We start from the raw sequence: 22073 nt of genomic DNA, 5'->3' as shown, positions 1-22073 counted from the left end.
TTCTTGCCTAATCGAAGTATTAGGCATAGTTTACAACCTTAATATATATTCCATCCCGTTTTAGGATAATAACTTAGAATGTTTTTATGTTTTGAAAATACTTTTGAAAAAAACAATTTTTTTATTTTAAATTAATAATTTTTTTATTTTTTAAAATTATTTTGATACGCTGATATAAAAAATAATTTTTAAAAAATAAAATAATTTTATTTTAATATATTTTTAAATAAAAAATATTTAAAAAAACAACTTTCAAATACGTAGACTCATTGCACAAAGTTTTCTACGCGTTATCGATGTTTTAGATAGGCCATCCATTGCTAAGCCTATGAAGGAGGAGAAACCATACCTTACAGAGTCCTCAATGGGGTAACTTGGCTGTTAAGATTACAACTTCCGGAGCTCAGACAAGGGGAGAGAATCATACTCCTGGTGCGCAGAGTAGTTGTTTAAGAGATAAAACAAGTTTTCTTATGAAGATTTCTTCTAAACTTAGCAATTTTATTTGTTTCCTAGATCAATTAAAGCATGAAATAATAAAGTGGTGCCCAACATCTAGAACAACGCAAGTTTTATGGATTTTATTCTTTCTTATACCTGTGTTGACGCCACTAGTTATTCCTTTTTCAGTATCTTAGAGCAATATTTACACGTTTGAAAGTTATTCTAGTAAAGTACTTGGCAACTATGATTAAGCTAGCGTTTCCATTGTCCCTATATATATATACCCTCTTACATAACGGCTGCTGCTGAAACAAATTAGGGCAATATTCTATATCTGAGTACTGACACTAATTATTATGCCAAGAGAGGCTTCTGTGGATCAAACTCACTTTCCAGGTGATCATCAGAAGGGAAACCTTCTTTGCTTTTAGCCCATAGCACGAAGTATAGACCACTGAACATGAGGAACATACCCGCGAGGCTGCAAAAGAGAACGCAGACAGTAAGGACACTGAAAAAGAATACGGTGACCGCAGTATATATTGGGTGCTCTTGTCATAATTAGCGACTGATTCTGGCTAGCAATACCTTCCTAGGTTAATCCTGTCGCCAAAGGCAATAACAGAAAAAACAACTGAGATAACTGTTGCAATGGGGCTAAACACGGACACAAGAACTGGACCCCTCTTCTTCATTGCCCATCCATTGAAGCTCACACATACTCCACCAATAGCACCTCCCTGTGCATCCAAATCATTGCAGGTTCGTAAAAAAGATTGATAAACTTCAGGATGTTTTCAAGACACAACGTAAATTTTCTTATTAATGGTTCCAAGGTAGCATAGAGTAGAAGAAAGTGGCTCTATTCACTAAAAACGAAAATTGCCGTTCTTGTATTCTTATGAGAAAATGACCAAAAAATCTATACATGCAATCAATGTTGAAAGAGGGAGAACGATGTGAAATTACCAGTACAGAATAGCAAATGAGGTCCCCAAGTCTCACAACGGGCCAGCCAAAGTCTACTTTGTGGTTTTGAATCAACTGCACAGTTGCAGTTATAACCACACCGATCAATGATGTTATGGCACACAGGGACATGGGAGCAGGAAAATCAACCAAAGTAGTAGCCTGTAACACATTGCAAAACTCAATGTGGGAAATTAAAATAACGCAGAGAAAAGTATTTACGTAATTAATTCCTACATTATATTGATATCTAACACATCACCTGCAATACAACATTGCTTGATAGAACAAAAACTGCTGCCATGAGATACAAGCAACCGATAATCTTATGAACGTCGAACATATCTGCTGTGGGAGGATTACTTGAGAACTTTTTAGCTGTTCCAGTGCTGCTCATTAGACTCATTATGAGGGCACCTACAACACATAATAATGTGCCTCCAATCTTGACTTTGCTGTATATGCAACTTAGCTTAACCCTCTCTAACCTGCACTTGGGCAGTCAAATTATCAATCACAGGACTATAGACGAAAACGTATTGAGAGGAAGGGTTACCAAATGCTTAGCTAATATACTTATTCTTTTCTCCTTTTCTTTTTAACCCTGGCCTGTTCTACACAAGCGCTCAAATTCGAGAGCTGCAGATCAAATTGCTAAGAGCAATATTGTGCTACTCGAGCAACAATAACTCATTGACCATGTTCGTTTTCTGATTTCTCCGTGCATTTAAATATGAAGCCCTTTTTTCTTTTCTTTTCTTTTTTAAGAGATGGAATATGAAAGCCCATTTGAATTTTTCCAGTCCACAAACAAAATGATTGTTATTACTCAATTAGACTGGAGCGAGACTAAATTGTTTAGGTAATTAATTATGTTTGGCTAGAAAGAAAATTTCTAAATTGAAATGTTACAAAAGGGATTTGGAAGGGATACCTCAATGTCCAAGCAATAATGAAAATAATCCCTGGAGCAAGGTTCGGCATGGCTGTTGCCATTGCTGGTGAAGTTAGCTTTATCCCCTTAAGGAATAAGGACTGAAACAAAGTAACCCTGAAAATGAAATAAAGAAAGAAAACCATTTGAGTGCATGCTCCATGAATCACTGTCCAGTGTCCAGGCTTTTTGGTCACAGTCACAGAAAAAAAGTAACAATATCTACAAACAATAGATAAATCCATGGATGAAATGACAATGGAGATGTATAGTATATATATATATAAAAAACAAAACATGTTAGGATTCAGACACCCATAGCTCTTGAAAGATCAATATCTCTCATCATCATCCGAAAGTGATAGTAAGTGACTCATGAGTGGATGTGGTAGTGAGTGACTCGCAAGTGGATATTCATGTCGACAAATTTTCTGATGTGGGCATACATCGTGTTTTGTTCAAATAATATATATATATATATATATATATATATATATATATATATATATATATATATATATATTGTTAATTATAGACAACAAAGGCTTACCAATTAAGAGAACATTTTTGAACGAATAAATGAACAGAACAGAGGGCTAAGAAGATTGAGTTTTGCAGGCAGTATATATAGCTCTCTAACTTTAACATCCAGTACTGCTTGTAAATATTGCAATTGATGACATGAAATCTCAAAAACTCATTGGATATCCTAATCATTGCCTTACCCTCCAAAAGAAATTAAAACCAGCCGAATCAGCAACTTCAAACTGAATTCCTTTGGCAATTTGCTCCTGCAACATGAACATCAACCATCAACTTCCCAGATACACACATGTTTATAAAAAAAGACAGATGATAGAGAGATACTCGGAGAGGGAGAGAGACCTTTCAAAATAGACGGCAAGGGGGGAGATTATAAGGAAGGTGGCAAAAGTAGAGAAGATAACAATAGTTAGAGGTTCAAGGCCAAGTGACATGAGATAGCTCAACAAAATTGAGTTCCCTGCATACACAAATTGCACCAACACCAACCCTCCTATAAACACCAGATCCTCTAGAATTAGCTTCTTCCGGTACCAAACCATTTCGAGATATCTCCTCCCAGCAAAATATCCCTCCAAGCAGCAAAAACACTCAAATGGGATGACTTTATGTTATCTCTATTCTCCTTTTATAATTGGTTCACCATGCAAAATAAAAACCCAAGTGGAGGATGCCGACATCTTCCTGTCTCTCTCTTTCTTAATTGCAGCCCTACTTCTCTTGCAATATCAGTTAGCATTCACATAGAGATTAAGAGAAGGGGTATCTGACCTTTTTCTTTCTAGATCAGTTTGAATTTCTCTTGATATACAACAAAACCAGGTTTTTTTTTAGTTTGGCATTGCCTTTCTTTCACTGTTGGCTAGCTGTTAATTTGGGGTTTTTTTGGTGGTGTTGTTACAAATGGTTTTCTCATCTTTGTGTTAGTCTATTATTATGTCTGCCTAACCTTCATGAATGCTTCTCTACCAGTCTTCTCTCCCGGTCCTTCGCGCATCATAGAGTGAGTATTTTATTGTCCTTTTCCTGGCCATTCTTACGTGCCTACCTTGTCTTCGATCTACGGCTCTCTTTTTCTCTATTTTTCCTTGACAAAGAGTCTCTCCCTTTTTTTGGATTTTATTGTTTAGAAGGGAGAAAAAAAATAAAATCTAATGTGAATATTCTTCTTAACTTTACTCAACATGGAATTAATTTTCTGACAATTGTAATTTTAGATGCTATTATTACCTTTAGATCATCTTTTACGGGGATGGTTCGCTTATATATTCCTCTCTAATAATTTAATGAACGGCTTTATTTAGGGCATGCTTATCAAAACCAGACCCAACAATTAATTAATGACCGGAAATTAAAAGGAAATCCCTAATTATCCCCAATATTTCTAATATTAACTAATTCAATTATGAATTATCAGTAAAGCTATGCAAATCAGTTAATTAGTGCAAAAAGTATTACTATAGTTACCGATAATTTTTTATACTTAATAGCAATATGATTTTTGAGAAAGAAGAATTTAAAGTCAATCCAAGTAAAATTAAACATTTTAAAGGGTGTTTGAAAATGTAATAGTAATTATTTTTTAAAATTATTTTTAATATCAAAATGATTCAAAAAAATATAAAAATCATTTTAAATAAAAAAATTAAAATTTTAAAAAATATAATTTTTACCGCATTTCTAAAAATCAAATATTCATATGAAGTCGAGCTCCTGCAATCAATTATTTTCTTTTGCCTATCGTGATTCCCGGTAATCCAATCAACTGGTTTCGAGTTATCCTAATTATTTAGGACACACTTTAAATTTAATTAATATTATTGTTTTAAGTATCAACGATTATTAATGTTTTTTATCTGTTTGTAAACAATAATATAACAAAGGCTAGAGTGTGAGTGGATGCATCGCAACCTGTCAATAACTTCAAGCCACAAAATCTTAATTTAAACCAAAACGCAACATCTTATATGATTTAAGACTCAATCGTAAAAGGACATGTTAGTAACGAGATTAAAGAGTGTCAATGTTATTAAAGGACACGTACAATTAATTAAATCTCATTTCCAAGCTCACGATACACTCTTTGAGAGTTAGCTAGCCACGAGTTTGACCTACCAACCAGATGGCCATACTCCTTGACGTGCCTAATCACTCGTAAATAAGGTAGTTTTTAATTTAAAAATGATAAATTATGAGGAAGATTTGAAAATAAAATAAAAATAAAAATAAAAATTTAAAATATGTGATCAATTCATAAGAAGAAAAAAAAATGGTGTAAAAAAATATTGGTGTAAATCCTGATTAAAAATCGATAACGTACAATATGTTTGTAAATGAACTAAATAATAAAAAGATAAAGTAAATATATTTTAGAATAAAAATATAGTCATGAGAATTTAATAAAATAACTGATATTATCTATGCAAGGATGACATAAGAAAAACTCGGATTTTAATGTAAAATCACTTACCAATTAGCTTTACTATATTGAGGATAACTCTCAATCTTATTATCAGATCGGGATAAAATTTTATGAAAAGTCTCCTGACATATTATTCTATCATAAGTTAAAATTTTAGTTCAATTAAAGTTTAAAAGATTATACAAGAATGTCAGCATGAAAAAATTAACCTATAAACTTACTAATAATATTTTTAAATAAGCTAGGTGAGCTGGAAATTTCAGCTTCTTCTTCTCCTGGGCAATCCCTACAGAAGAAATTGCCCACATGTCTTGAGAAATGGGTTATTCTCCATCATTAATTACTACTCTCTCTAATATCAAACACCTTTTCATCATGATCCCCCCCTCAAAGAAGTAGCCCCTCGTTACTAGAAATTGTGAATTTTGAACATTATCGGCTATGTATGGATGTATATAGTGAATTTTGAACGCATTTTTGAACATATATTGCATCCATGACATGCACAAGTAGATTTCTTTTCTAAGTAAAATCATGCAGAATTGAATTCGTACGATACAAGACTCCTGCTTATCTTATATAGTACTGGGAGTAAGCAATTCGGCTACAATTGGGTCGGACTTTGGTGGGTCCGTTTGGGTTGGATTGAGTATTAGTGCATTAGTACCTATTAAAGCCCATCATTTAAACCTCATTGCTTAATTGTTTTCTTTAATTAAATTCATACCATATCAATATGGTCACATCAATCTATTTACATGAACAAAAAAAAGAGTAAAATTGTCTCTCTAACATTTAAACTAGACCATTTTCAGTCGATTTTTAGAGAGACTAGGACATGTGTCAACATCTAATTAGCCAACAATTGACACCGTTCAATTTAAAATATTCTAATTCGTATGATAAAAGGCTCAATTATAGCATTTTTCATAAAACAAGCTATTCCAATAAATTGATATAGTAATTGAACTAGATTGGTGTCGTGATCTACCGCTGGCCGAGCCATTCTTTTTTAAACATAAAAAAAAAATTGCTGAGTTAGGCCATTAGCTCCTTTTGGTTCAATAAATATAGTTAATTTAATAATATAATTAAAAAAATATGATAGGATATATATAAAATCAATTTCTAAAAAATAAAATGTTAAATGATAAAATTAAAAAAAAAACATAAAAAAAACAAAAATACCCGACTTGAGTTCACCTGAGTCAGCTTGTCAAATATGTAACCTTGTCATGAGACCGATGTCATAACCCGTTTATTGACCCTTTATTTTTTAACATATTTTTTTAAAATAAAAAAAAATATAAAGACTTGTAAAAAATGTTTTCTCAACTGAATTCAACCAATTTCCAGCAATTTTATAATTTTTAACTTTTTTGCTTATAGTTCTTATTTTGATGAATTTTTGAAAATAAAAAATTAAAAAAAAAGGAATAAAATCAAAGAAAAAAAAAATTTAGCGGGTGGAAAGATAATCAAGTAAGAATTGAAGAGCCAAAAAAAATACAATAAAGGGATAAGAAAGAATAAGAAACCAAGAAAAAAAAATACTTTCAGAGATGGTAGTATAAAAAATTATGAATGGTAGAGAAGGGGGGCGTGCTAAAAAAAAAAAACCCTAGTCATCATTGAAAGAGCAAGGAAAAAAATATGTGAGGAAAAATTGTAGAGAGAAAACAAATTTGAAGAAAAAAAGGAGATTTTTAGGGGGGAAAAAAAGAAAAACAAAAGAGAAAAAATGGTAAAGAGAAAAAAGTGAGAGCAAAAAAAAATAATTAAGAGAGAAGATTTAGACCCCGTTTGTTTACAATAAAGTAGTTTTCTTTTAAAAAGTGATTTTCTTGAAAAGTGAATTCCAAGAAAATAAATTATTTTTCGATGTTTGGTAGCGTCATGGAAAATAAGTTGGAAAATACTTTCCAATGTTTGGTTATATTATGGAAAATGAGCTGGAAAATAACTTATTAATGTTTTATTTTTTTTTCAAGTTTATTAAAATAATAGGGAACAAATCTTACAAATTAAGAGGTTGAATGAGAATGGAATTGAAAAAAAATCTAATTTCATAAATTATCTCAAATAAAATAAAATAAATAATAATCAAAATAATAGAGGTCAAATCTAACATATAAAAAAATTGAAAGATCATGAAATTAAAATAATAATAATTATAATTTCATAAATTATTTTAAATAAAATAAGTAACAATCAGAAGAATGAGGACCAAATTTGATAAATAAAAAATTTCAATTAAAAAAAATTATAAAAAAAAGTAAATAACAATCATAAAAATAAGAACCAAAGTTAATATAAAAATCAAATTAAATCAAATTTTAAGGGATGCAATTGAAAAAAAAAAGATTCAAACAAAATACATAGAAATAAAAAAATTGAGGACCAAATTTGACATAATTAGCAAATAATATGACATTTTTAAATTTTTCACAACTTCTGGAAAGTGTTTTTCGCCCAAAATAAAAGGAAAACACTTTCCTGGAAATCAAGCCAAATGTTTCTTTGAAAAGAAAGTATTTTCCTTTGACCGGAAAGTGTTTTATGTTGATTAACTTTTCTAATAGCAAACAAATACAGAAAAATTTAGAAAGTAATTCCTAAAAATTATTTTTCAAAAAACAAATGCACCCTAAATTTTTTTTTGAGTGATACAGAGAAACAAGGAGATAAAGATTAAGTAAAGATAAAAAAGAAGGTGCAGAAAAGAGAGAATAAAAGAAAATTAAAAAATAACATGCTATCTTATTCCTCCTCTCTCCCGCTTGAAAACCTTAGCTGCCAACACCCCTATTATGAGGCTGTTTGTCTACGCGGCTGCGGCTGCGTTTTATTTATAACGCAGTTCGCAGCCGTTTGGTAATCAAGAAACTCACTTTACTGTGCATGGGGTCCACATGTTTTTTGCGTTTAAAACGCTGGAAAGAAAAAGCAATGAAAACATGCTTTGCATGCACTGTAGAAACCTGCGGACAGTGCAATTCACTGCTGTTCAATTGTGAATTGCACTGTTCACGTGAACAGTGCAATTCACTTGCACTGTTCGTGTTTTTTTTTTTATTTATATAGTGTGTTAATTGTATTAATTTTTTTTTAAAAAAAACTAGTTTAGAGAATTAAATTCATTCGGGATGTGAACAATATTTTTTTCTCGAAAAACTAGTATAGAGTGAATTAAATTTACGCGCACAGTAATATCAATTTTATATCTGATAATATTTTATCTAATTTTATTACACGTTCAAAAAGTTATGAAAACTGTAATTCTTATCGGATGAATTTTGGACGTAATGGAATTATAAATAGTTTAATGGAATAATAAAAAATATTTTATATAAAGTATTATTTTTTTCATGATGTAATAAGAGTAATTAATTTTACAATATTTAAATTTAAAACCATCAATATTAATATATTTTTTTAAAAATTATTTTATAACCTCAATTTCAAAAACATTCTTAACCAAACACATTAAACTACTTTTTCTTAAATCTCAATTTTAAACACAGTTTTAACCAAACACCTATTTTTTCAAACCAACCTCAACTAAAAGTACTTTTTATAAAACAACTTTTTTAAAACCACAACCACAACAGCTACCGCAATACCAAACACACTCTATTTCCCGTGACTGCCGCCAACTCTTCCACCTATGGCATCCTAGTCGTCAAAACCCACCAACCCAAAAACTCTTCACAAACAACATGTTAGTTTAATATATATTATAATAAATTGATTAGTTACACGTGATATTATTATATTATTATTAATAAAGACTTAATATATTTTTAATTTTTATATAATATTAGATTAATAAATTTAATATTTAATTTATAAATTTAGAGTAAAGATAAAATTCATGGAACAAAAATGCTTTACAAAGAAAATTATAGAGTTGTTATAATTATAATATTCTTATTGTATCATAGCATTGTTTCTAAAATCTTCATAGTCGATGCTCTTTTAAATACTAGATATTTATTAGAGTTGTTGAACCCGACATCGCGGCGACCTTAAAAATATTGTATTCAAATCAATGGAAAGAACAAATTTCTTGGCATCTTCTTCTTTGATGGGGAATGATCTTGTTTAAGGAGTCGCCACCTAATATTATGGTCACTAGAAACTCTGACTGGTCAACAGAGATTCTATAGTACGAGATTAGATACGTAAAATGAAAGATATTATCACCCCTTAAACGTCATGCCTGAGGCAGACTGCATTGCTGGTTTTGTCTTAAATTGCTAAACGTTTATTAGTTTATACTATGATGATTTGCTTATAATATTTCTGACTTTGGCGCCAGTGAATATTCAACTACGAATACTTCCAACTCTGGCATTGGTAAATATTACGTAGCTATAAAATAAAATAAATGTTAAATCAATATTTTTATTTCTAACTCTAAAATTAGTGAATAAAAAAATAAAATAATTTTATTTTTATGCATGCAAATATTTTTTTTAATTATTTTTTGGGCTGGGTCCAGCTCAGCCCGTGTGGGCTGTGCTAGACCCAGCTAGTCTGGCACGGTCGCTGGCCCAAGCCAGTCACCCGGCTGGGCAAAGCACGCGTGAACTTGTTCACTGAAGATTAATTACCTTCGCACAGTGCTAAATACACTGAAGATTGAAAAAGAATGAAAAGGAAGGGGAAAGCTTACCTCGCCGGAGATTGCTCTGGAGATGAACGAGCGCAAAGGGATGGCCACCGCGCAACGACTACCCGATATTCCCTGCTTCTGTGTGTTCTCTTTTTCTCTGTTTGGTGTGTCTGTCCGTCTCTGTTTTTCTTTTTTTTTTGTTCCTTCCCCCTTGGGTTCTCTCAGTATACTCTCTGTTCTCTGTTTCTCCTCCCCTATGTTCTTTTCTCCTTTCCTTCTCCGTCCCCTCTTGTCTGTTCTCCTGCTCGATTTTTTTTTCTCTGTTTCGGTCCACTCTTCCTCGGTCTCCCTGTATTTCTCTCTTGCAGTGCCCTGTTCCCGGTGCAGTGGCTGCTAAAGATGGAGCTCTGGAGCTGCTACTGAAGACGAAGTATAACGGTCTCACCCTTTGTTTCCCTCTTCTCTCTTTTTTTTTAGTTCTTCCTCCTCCTCTGTTCTCTTGACTCTCTCTACTCTCCCTCCGTCCGTTCCTTTCTTTTGTTTTTTTTCCCCAGAGGCCTTTCTCTAGCTTTTATAAAGCCAGAGAAGGTCATGTGTCCCTGCCTCCAGAAACGGCGGGCATCGTGGAGGCGAGAGATCGTGGGCTTCACAAACGGCATCGTGGGTATAGTGGCCGTGATCTGCTGGATTTTCCCCTGGCCATGATCTGCTGGATTTTCCCCTGTTGCACCGGACTTCGGCAAACAGATGATGAACAGTAGGATCCAAAACGGCGTCATTTGGCATGGAAAATGACAAATTGTAGTTTGGTCCCTGACGTTTTGAAATGTATCAATTGGGTCCCTTAATCATTAAATTTTTAATTTTTCCCCTGGATTAAATTCAATTAAATCCCTGAATTTTTTTAATTAATTAAATCAAAGTTTAATTAAGTCCGCAAACTTATTAATTCTTCAATTAAGCTCTTGGTTTTATTAATTAAACTAATCCAAATTTTAATTAAATTCTCAAACTTATTAATTCTTCAATTTCTGATCAATTGACTCTCAAATTTGATAATTTCATCCATGAACTTTGAATTTGTGTTGTCTTAACCCTATTCTCAAATATATTTTTATTCATTTATTTTTTATTATTTATTCAAAAATTGGGTTATGACAAGAGTCGTAGAGATTGATACATATTATGTTCTTTTATTTATGAAAGAAAGCAATTGTTTTAATAAGTTGAGGTGTAAGAGATACCTAGAACTAATATGTAGGTGCTTGTTATAAGACATGTATACTAAACTAACCTGCATGAGATTTTCTTATAGAGATATCACTTGTGTCTATGGAAAAACTTACATGACGGTTGTGTAAGTGATTTTTAGATTTAAAATCACTAAGTTATCTTATATAGGGAGTGTTATGTTTTGATTTTGTTAAATGATATCTTGGTAAAGGTAACAAATGGGCAAACATTGAATATAACATAAACTATATAAATGTATTTGAGTGATCAAGAGAGGATTCATCACCCTAGGTGAATTGGGAAAAATGTTCCACATGTTCTCAAATAGTGTTGATTGTTAAATCTTTGCGTAAGATGGAATGAGATTTAAAAAGAGTTTCAAATTTTATTCAAAGGATCAATGACTATAATGTTATGAACAAATAAAATTTGACATAGCAGACACACTCAATGCTAAAATGTCTAAATCGAAACATTATTGATGAGGAGATAATAATTATACTAAGAAACTGATTACTGAAAGGTTAAGTCAAATTATTTATGATTTTCCTAATTTTTTAGGGATCATGACACATTGCTAGACGGTGCACTTGATTTTCAAATATAAATTAATCAATTATTGAATTAATAATAAATTAAATTATTTGATTTATTTAATTTTATTTATTTAGAATTATAATTTACATTTGAGCCAACATATTAGGAATATAATGGGTCACACACATTAAGAACCATTAGTCAGAAATTAAACTGAGATAATTAATTAAGTGAACTTGATTGAAAATAATTTTAGAAATTAAGTACTAGAATGTATTTAATTCAGAGATTATAATTCTAGTCCTAAAATAATCAATAAGAAATTGATTGATTAAATTTCTAAAATTATCCTTAAATAATATATGGATATTATTGTACTACCAATCAAATTTCGTCATGTGTTATTTTATTTTTTAAAAGAAAGAATAAAATAAAATTAAAATATATGACATGAAAAATAAATGAGCCTTCATATATTTCTTGGTCAATGAAAAGTTGACACTTGGGATGAGATATTCAAGATATCTAGCTATAAATGCAAGATCCCGTCAAGATATCTTGTCATAAATACAAGATCCTGTCAATAAATATAAACCAATGAAATTATGCCATATGACACTGGAAAAGGACATGAGAGCCCCTACAGATCTCTATAAATAGAGGGCCTCAGCCTAGAGGAAGGGAGATTCTGGAGATACAAATTTTCTTCAAGACAAACTCTTCAAGTAAGGAAACTCTCTAAAGAGTTCTCAAGCCTCCTTCATCTACACTTGAAGTCTACAAAGAATAAAGCTCTATTGCATCAAGTCTAAACGCCCCATTAGAGTTCTTCAACAACACTTTGAAAACGAATCAAAGGTAATCTTCAAAGAATCAAATCACCATATCTCGCTTTGCAATATACGCCCAAATTCACGTTCTTGCAAAGCACAAATCTATGTTTGATTTCTCAAATAAATCAAGTCACAATACATCAAATCCAAGGGAAGAATCAGATGATTGCCATATTCTTTTGAAAGAATATATTACATAGAGATTGTACCCATTCATATATTTAATAAAATCATATATTTGTACACGTGTGCTTGTTTAATTTCAGGTGCTCAAAATTGTGTCTAAAATTATTTAAGTGGCAAATAGATATTTTGCTATTTATAGTGTTTTTAGGATTCTCTATAAATATAAAGCCATGCCTCTTATTTTTTAAGAGGTTGTCTATTAGATAGAAAAACTATGTAAGTCACAAAATAAAGAATTAGCACTCCAAGTATAACAATCTCTCTCTCTTAAATAAAGATTTAAGAGATTTCTCACTGGTGGTTCATGTGGATTACCGTTGGAGGCCAGATAATTGGACGACTTGTGATTTGCGACAACCTAACCTTTAAAGAATTATTAAAAGCAGGAGAAGATTAGATCTTTAGGTAATAAATCCCTAAACAACTCTAGATCTGTCTAACGAGATCCTAAGGAGTCCCAAATAATTTTATTTTATTATTTCCATTGCGTGTATGATATTGAGAACCCAACACAACACCCACACAAACCTCATTATATAGCTCTGCTTTGTCCCGTTGCTCTTACCAATGACAACCCATCATCGCTGCCATCAACTAAGCTGTCAGCCATGATCACACAGTCAAGCACAACCACCCACTACTATCTCTCCTGTCACTAGCTCTTTCTTCCTCAACATCAACAAGACTAGCTAATCATGCCGTAGCCTCTAAAATCAAAATCGGTAGCCCCTTTCTTTCCATAGTCATGATCAACCATTATCCATAATATAGTGACAACCAACCACTTTTCCCTACATTGTCGATGTAGAAGCAACAAAAAAATAGAGAAAATTGAGAGAGAGAAAAGGAGAAAGAAATAAAGAAACTAAATCTTTTTTAGGCTAGATTTCTAGGTATGTCTCATCACTGACACAGGATAGAAGAGGAGAGGGTGGTGCTTCTTACTCATCCCAAAACGCTTCTTAACAACGACAACAAGTGGACTCCATGCCCCGCTAGTCTTGGCAGCGCTAGGTCCAAGCGCCGCCACTGTTTCATACTGATTTTGGCATACCAGTCCTGATTCTAGCAGCTTCTTAGTCGATTCTAACAACTTCTTTGTCGATCCCAAGGGTCATTTTCAAACTCAAAACAAATATTTATTGTTTTTGAGTGATTTTGATGTGTTATGAATCTACTATGAATGTTTGTGTTGCAATACTCAGATAGTGTTTGAGATTGTGTTTTTTTTGTTTAAAAATATATTAAAATAATATGTTTTTTTTAAAATAATTTTTAACATTAACATATCAAGATGATCAAAAAAATTTTAAAAAGAAAAAAATTCAAAAATTTTCAAAAGTATTTTTTAATCATAAAAACAAACTTTTAAAGTGTTGGGTCCATATGTGATAACCCTAGAGTTATGATACCAATGATGAATCTATAAATAATGTTGGAATCAATACCTCGGCTGGAAGGATCGGGTAACAACAAATTTATTCGAGGTGTAATGGTTTGGTCTTATTATGAAATTTGATGTGAATTGATATTGTTTTTTTATTATAAAATTTACATATTAATGTTGCTTTTTAATAATTAATTTATATGTGGATGTCAAAAATATAATATATAATTGATATCACATTTCTAAATCACCATAATTAATTAATGTCACAATATGACATCAATTTAATTGATGTATTTGTCTTTTATTCTTCGTAATCATGTCCTCTCAAACAAGCAAACCATGCATACAGATGAGAGAGAGGCTGTGCTTATGAATCAGACGAGAGAAAGAGAAAGCGACGATGGATTGTTGTTTGTTTATAGTTATATGAATTACTTTTTCCTGGCTCCTACTTTTGGATGCCTTCCAAGTTTCATCATCATCGCAACCTCCTTCAGCTTCTCTCTTCAAGCACTTTCCTGGGAAACTTGCTAATTTTCAATTCCGAAGCTTCTTTCTCTCTCTCAAATGGCAACCTTTATATTTTCAGCAACAAATTAATCTTCTCTCAACATATTTTCAGCCTTTTCAAAACGTGGATTCAAGCTTTAAGCTACCCATCTTCTCTCTCGAGAGATTCTTTATTTTCAGCAACAAATTAATCTTCTTTCTCCTTTTGCAGGTAAGAGTGTAAAACAAAAACCCCAGTACTCTTGCTTAATAATTAAAACAAACACGAGACTAATGATAAGGAGAAAAGGTCACGGCGCCTCCAACCAACCTTTTTTTTTTTTTTTTTTTTAAGGTATACAATCAACGATGAAGACAAGGTATACTTTGGAATTATTTTCCAAATTATTATTTTTAAAACGTAATATTAAGTTATTGTTTAGAAAACTACATGTTTAATTATTATTTTTTTAAAATGTGATAATTATTTTGTTGTGTTTGAAAATAATGATGTTTAGTAAATATTATATTTTCAAAGTGTAATAAAATGAAAATGTGTTATTTCATCATATTTTTTTCAAATAGTATTATTCTGTCAAAAATTTTAAATTACTGTATTAATTAAAAAAAAAAAAAAACAGAAACCAAGGTTCAAAGTGTTTCATTAATGCCTATTAGTTTTTTTTAATATACAATGATTTTAATTCCTTTTTTTTTTCTGACGGTGTTTTGTTGGAATTTTAACCTCACTCAGTCACTCTGTGTGTAAAATATATCTCATGTGCAAATAATCATGCTAAATACATAATGATTGACAACACAAGAACACCAAATTTATATGAAAAATATTCTCTAACATCGAGGGAAAAAAATAAGAAAATTAACTCCAAAATAATCCAGAAAGCAATACAATCACGCAAGACTCAAGTTTTATAGTGAATTTAAAGAAGAGAGGATATTGATTATTGACAATAATACATGTTACATCTTTGTATATTTGTAAAGTTCAATACTATAGTAATATCATCACCTTGAGCACTGCATTTGTGACTATAGTATCTTAGAAAAAAGCTTTAATATTTTGTCATAAAATCCTTGTTTTCTTATTATATCAATCAAAAAAAAAAAACCCTTTTCTGTTAACTGGTATCTGTGTCGGTCCTATCCATTTAAAAGAACACTTGTTCTTATATATATATATATATATATATATATATATATATATATACTAGTTGCTATGCCCGCGCGCTGCCGCGGGCTTATGACATGTTTGTGCGTTGTCATGGACTTATAGAAAAAATAAATAAAAAATTTTAAAAAATTATATGGAGAAACACTATTACAATCCACAATGTTTCCAAGAAAAATTAAACTACAAAACTAAATTCTCAACCAGCTTAATATTAAAAAAATAAAATAGACAAAGATAATTTTGAAAAAAATCATAAGAAAAACAAAAGGAAAAAAAATCATAAGAAAAACAAAAGGAAAAAAAATCATGTAGGGAAATACTGCAGCAATCTATAGTGTTTTGTGAGGAAATATACAATTGTAATTCTCAACCAACTCAATATTAAAAAAATAAAACCAATAAATATAACTTTGGAAAAAATCATAAAAAAAACGAAAGGAAAAAAAAAACTATGCAGGAAAACACTGTAGCAATTGTCGCACGTGTGCGGCGTCGCGGCGATCGTCCACCACTTAGGAAAATGGTGTCTACTTGGCAAATATGGAGAGACAAGGAATTCTTGTTTCTTATCAGTAAAATATGGACTGGGAGTCGCCACCTAGTATTCTGGTCACTAGAAACCCTAACTAGTCTCAGAGATGGGGTATGGAGACTGGTTGCGTAAATGGAAGGTATTAGCACCCCAACTACGCCCTACCTAAGGTAAGCTGCATTGTTTTATTATCTGATAAAATCTAAGGTTTTGGTTGCGTTTTCTAATTGTTGGTCCGTCTAAAGGGTCAAGAAAAGCCCTCATCAATAAGGAGGTTCTTATTTTAATGGGGTAAAACCTAACCGTTTTAGTGTCTGAAAAAAATAGAATTTAATATCCAGAATACGTATTACTTGTAATGTCGTACCCCGGATACTAAAAGACAAATAAAATAAATTTTTGTTGTTTTTGAAATTTTCGCCAATGTTCTCTTGACTTTAATAAACTGGTTATTAAAGTCAAAATGCATGTTAAAACATTGTTTTTTGGTGTATGAGTAAACACAATATGATTTTTTAGCTTTGAGACACTGGGTCACGTCTGCCGGCCCATTTAAACAGTGGGTCTCTCAACTGTTCACATGCAACGTGAACAGTGGCGAGACCCGATGAAGAAGAAGAAAACGAAGAAGAAGAAGAAAGGGAAAGGGAAGAAGGCTTGCTTGCGGTGGCTCATGGTGCTTCTGGCGACTGTGGCGGTCGCAACGACGCTGCTAATGGTGGCTGGGGGCACGGTTGTGCGCGGTGCTTCTTCTTCTTCCTCTCCCTCCTCTGTTTTTTTCTTTCCTTTTCTCCTCCTCCTTTCTCTCTTCTCTGCTCTGTTTTTTTTCCTTTTTTTCTTTCGGTCTTCCTCCTCTCTTTTGCTCTTTTGTGCTCCCTCTTCTGCTCTCTCTTTCTTTTTGCTCTCTCTTCCCCTGTTTTTATAGGCAAAAAACAGGGGAGAGAGAGACCGGGTGGCCACTGTGCTGCCGCCCCTCCAACACGTGGAAAGCTTTGGGCAAGTGGGGGGTCCTTAGTCAGCGTTTTTTTGATGCTTTTCAGAGGAAGAAAGTCGGTGAAAACAGGGGGAAGAAAAATCTTCTTCTTCCCCTTCTTCGCGCCTCCAGGGGAAGAAGAAGACCCATAGTGCCGTTCAAAACGGCACCGTTTCGGGCTTTTTTTTAATGAACAGTGTATGAAACGACGCCGTTTTGGACAGAATACTATAGCAATCCACAATGTTTTTTTTTCAAGAAAAAAACTACAAGCTAAATTATCAACCAACTCAATATGAAAAAAATAAAATTGACAAAGACAATTCTAGAAAAAAAAACAAAGAAAACAGAAAAAAAACCATATGGGGAAACACTGTAGCAATCAATATTTTTTTAAAGAAAAAACTATAAAGCTAAATTCTCAATCAGCTCAATATTAAAAAAATAAAATCGACAAAAACAATTATGAAAAAAACACAAAAAAAGAAGACAATTTCGGGGAAAAAAAAACAAAAAAAAAACAAAGAAAATAAAGAAAAAAAACATGTGGGTAAAGCTAAAGCTAAATTCTCAACCAGCTCAATATTAAAAAAAAAATTCAACAAAGAGAATTTTGAAACAAAAACATTTGGAGAAATATTATAGCAAAACAAAAACCATGTGGGGGAAATATTGTAGCAATCTACAATGTTTTTTTTATAAAAAAAACTACAAAGCTAAATTCTCAACCAGCTCAATATGAAAAAAAAACCGAAAAGAACCATTTTGGGAAAAAATTCATAAAAAGAAAGAAAAAAAATCATATAGGAAAACATTGTAGCAATTCACAATGTTTTTTTTAAAATAACAGAGCTAAATTATCAACCAATTCAATATTAGAAAATCAAATCAGCAAAAATAATTTTGAAAAAAACATATAATATGTTTTTAAAAAAGAAGTAAATCATGGAAAATAAAAACAAACATGTAAAAACAAAAAAAACAAAAAAACAAAAAAAATATTAGTACAACGAAAATAAAAGGCGTGGGGAAAGCTACGGTACTTTCCCCACGCCTTTTAGAGTATTGTTAATATTTGCGTGTCTGTCGACTTAGGTTCTTAAGCCCTGTTTGTTTGCAGGAAAGTAGTTTCCTTTTGGAAAGTGGTTTTCTTGGAAAGTGAATTTCGGAAAAGTAAATTATTTTCCGATGTTTGGTAGTGTCATGGAAAGTAAGTTGGAAAATACTTTCTAGTGTTTGGTTATGTTATGGAAAATGAGCTGGAAAATAACTTATTAGTGTTTTTTTTTTCAAGTTTGTTAAAATAATAAGAAACAAATCTTACAAGTAGTAAAAAGTTGAATCAAAATGGAATTGAAAAAAATCTAATTTCATAAATTATCTCAAATAAAATAAATAATAATCAAAATAATAGAGATCAAATGTAACAGATAAAGAAATTAAAATAACAATAATTACAATTTCATAAATTATTTTAAATAAAATAAGTAACAATCAAAAGAATGGTGACCAAATTTGATAGATAAAAAATTTCAATTTAAAAAATGATAAGAGAAAAGTAAATAACAATCATAAAAATAAGGACTAAAGTTAATATAAAAATCAAATTAAATCAAATTTTAAGGGATGAATTTGAAGAAAAAAAAGATTCAAACAAAATATATAGTAATTAAAATTTTGAGGACCAAATTTGATATAATCAACAAATAATATGATATTTTTAAATTTTTTCACAACTTCTAGAAAGTGTTTTCTGCCCAAAATAAAAGGAAAATATTTTTCTGGAAATCAAGTCAAATTTTTCTTTGATAAGAAAATGTTTTTTGTTAACCAACTTTTCTAATGACAAACAAATACAAAAAAAGTTAAATTTTTTTCTTTTTAAAAATCATTTTTTAAAAGACAAACACACTTGCTTTTTAGGAAACAAACGCACCCGTGAGAAACAAAGATCCCCGTTTTTCCCTTTCATTTCCATCGCCAACATGCGCGCACACTTCAGGGTTTCACCCGTAGTTTCCTTTCAATTCTCATTCTAGTTATTTTCTTATTTAAACAATCATAATGGACCCACCGTGTTCTTACGACAGATTCTTGGTTTCTAGATGCTACTTATATACAACTACTTGGAAATTCTTGCTACTTGGTCAAGACACTTAATTAAGACTTTAAGAAATGCGAGTAATTGTCTGTGGCAAGTCAATGCCAGTGGTCCAAAACAACAATTTACTTGGAACAAGACCTCAAATTAATCTAATGTTTGACATTTAAATAGAATTGGCCTATTGTACAGTTCGATCCTTCATTAATGTGGGATATGCGTGCACGAGTACTGTGTTAAAAACCCACCATTTTTAATTATGCACGAATTTAAGTTGAGATGGAAGTAATTGTGTTTCTAGTAGAAAATGCCTTTTGCTTTTTTTTTTTTTTTACGTGGATGTTCGTGTTAACTTAGACGTATCTCAATTGATTTTACGAATTCTGAAATTAATGACTATGTAGGCATCTAATAGCCTTTAGAGAATTCAAACTCGTTATCATTAGAGTGCAACCCAAAACTTAACCTCTTAGAATTGCCATTTTGCCTTTTTCTACCTAAGAAACATGCATCAACATTAATTTAATCAGAGTCTTTCCAGATTCACGTTTTTATCTGAGCATATGCCCCAAAAATATGTTAAATCATGGTTCTTTCACGAGCCTTTTAGATTTATGACAGCTAGTTACTCTCGTGGCAAGTTTCTTTCTCCAATCTGGAAGCCTTCATAGTTTCTTTTGGATAGGTCTTGGATATTAAGTAATACCTTGGTTATTTACCTGTTTTGAGTTCAGGCATATTCTTTGGAATGACAAGGCTGACTAGTTTTGGTCAGGGCCAGGGGCTGGCATTTTTGGACTCTTTAAAGTTACGGGAGCGCATTTTAAAAATACCCATAGGTGGACCAAAGAAAACTGCTATATACAGGAAGAAAAGTATTTTGCTCTTCCTGTATGGGTCGCTGTTGTGCTTATGTGGAACAATTATTGGACACACTTTCTTCGGTGAACATATATAGTCATATTTAGCCATAAAAATTTTGAAAATTAGAACAAGAAGATATATAAAATCAGGTTTGCAGGAATATTGATATCAACAAAAAGAATAACTGAAAAAAGTAAAAAAAGAATTCTTTTTCTTCAATTAATTGAGTGTGTAATTTTTGCTACACCTATATATATATATATATATATATATATATATATATATATATATATATATATATATAAAGAAAGTAACCCTGAAAATGACACAAAAAAAAAAGAGTGTCACCGTGTACAAAGGAACAGTAGCAAAACACCCACCACGAAAGAAATGTTCCACTTTGATGATGATCTAGTATTTCTAAGACCACTTCCCTTGTTGAACGAATTCTCCGACGCCAGCAAGGAGCTAAACGTGAAATTAGGATTTGACCCATAAAGAGCTTGAACACCATTTACATCATCAATCTTAAGGTCCACTTTCTTAGACCTAGGACTCAAACTTGGATACATCACGGCTTCCTTAACCGAAGAGTGAGCCAATCCAAGTATATGCCCAATCTCATGAGTAGCAACTGATTCCAAATCAACAGCCACCCTTGACTTAACTGTCTCGAAATCAAGTGCCCACGTTTCACTTGCATCAAGATGAAACCTTCCATTCTCCGGTGAAAATGCATGAGCCAGTACTCCCAGAACCCCATCGAACGGTTGTCCGTCGCCGTGATCCCTGTAATAAAACCCGATTCGAATATCTGCTGATGGATAATCTTCAATTTCCATGAAACTCACTGGAATCACCTGTGCCCACCTTGAAAAGGCACGCTTGAAAACTGTCTTTATGTCCTTTAAACTTATGTAATCAATCATATTATTCTGCGAAAACGCATAGGTTAGTATCACCGGTGCCTGACGTCCCCACCTAGGCTTACCATAAAAATATGAAAAATGTTTTGTGGCTTGAAACGTTGTGCCATGTGTCTTTGTGTCACTAACACCACATCTAGGGGACACCATCATCGATATGGTATCAGAATCCAGTTTACCTGTTACAGGTAATCCTAGATTAGTTTGATATGCAATAACAGCCGATTCGAATTGCTTATCAAAGATATCCGTGAAATTATTCTCGTCGGGAATCGGGAGGTAACCGAAACGGTTGAAGTATTCCTTCAGCTCCGACATGCCACTGACTTGACTTCCCTTCCCGGCATCAAGGAAGCGAGTGAAACCATGCCACGTGGTGGTGGTGGTGTTGTGGGTATCGACGGTTATGACAGTTGATGAAGATTCTGGAAATATTCTGGCGGGAAAGGAAGGGCGGCAGAGGCAGAGAAAGGAGAAGGGGATTAGGAAACTGTAATAACTGAAAAACTGAAACATAGTAATTTGTGGGGGTACTGTTTGTTATTTTTGGGATTTGGACCTCTATAATTGCAGGGGATGAGAAGATTTATAGTCATTAGCTAGGGAGCTCCGATTGAGAAAAGGTGATTAAATTTTGCATAAAATCAACATAAAAGTCATGTATGAAACTATATATATATATATATATATATATATATATATATATATATATATATATATAATATCTCAGAAAAGACGGAGAAACAAGTAATTGAGGAGGGGAGAAAGTTAGGAAGATTCTGCCGTGGCCTTGTGTGCCTTTTCATTACAGATTCTGACTTTGGTGGGGTGTTATATGGTGGGTAAACCACTGTCTATATGTTGCTAATCAACTGTTTATTTTAATT

General features: G+C 32.0%; 2 protein-coding genes across 2 annotated transcripts; both read right to left on the bottom strand.

Annotated features, from left to right (window-relative positions):
* Nucleotides 1–556: 556 nt before the first annotated feature.
* Nucleotides 557–3806, bottom strand: LOC18094622 (WAT1-related protein At5g47470). Its single transcript, XM_006368960.3, has 7 exons — nt 3233–3806; nt 3073–3138; nt 2348–2464; nt 1676–1901; nt 1414–1575; nt 1033–1184; nt 557–925 (listed from the first exon to the last, which is right to left on the bottom strand). The coding sequence occupies exons 1-7, from the start codon at nt 3430–3432 to the stop codon at nt 799–801; spliced, it is 1050 nt and encodes a 349-aa protein (XP_006369022.1). The 5' UTR covers nt 3433–3806; the 3' UTR covers nt 557–798.
* A 16638-nt stretch (nt 3807–20444) lies between these two features.
* On the bottom strand, nt 20445–21865 carry LOC18094620 (metalloendoproteinase 1-MMP). The gene has a single exon (XM_006368957.3). The coding sequence runs from the start codon at nt 21700–21702 to the stop codon at nt 20605–20607; it is 1098 nt and encodes a 365-aa protein (XP_006369019.1). The 5' UTR covers nt 21703–21865; the 3' UTR covers nt 20445–20604.
* Nucleotides 21866–22073: the final 208 nt, after the last annotated feature.

The sequence above is a fragment of the Populus trichocarpa genome, chromosome 1 (genome assembly GCF_000002775.5).
Source record: "Populus trichocarpa isolate Nisqually-1 chromosome 1, P.trichocarpa_v4.1, whole genome shotgun sequence".
NCBI lineage: Eukaryota > Viridiplantae > Streptophyta > Magnoliopsida > Malpighiales > Salicaceae > Populus > Populus trichocarpa.
This window is presented reverse-complemented; position numbering and strand designations above follow the sequence as displayed.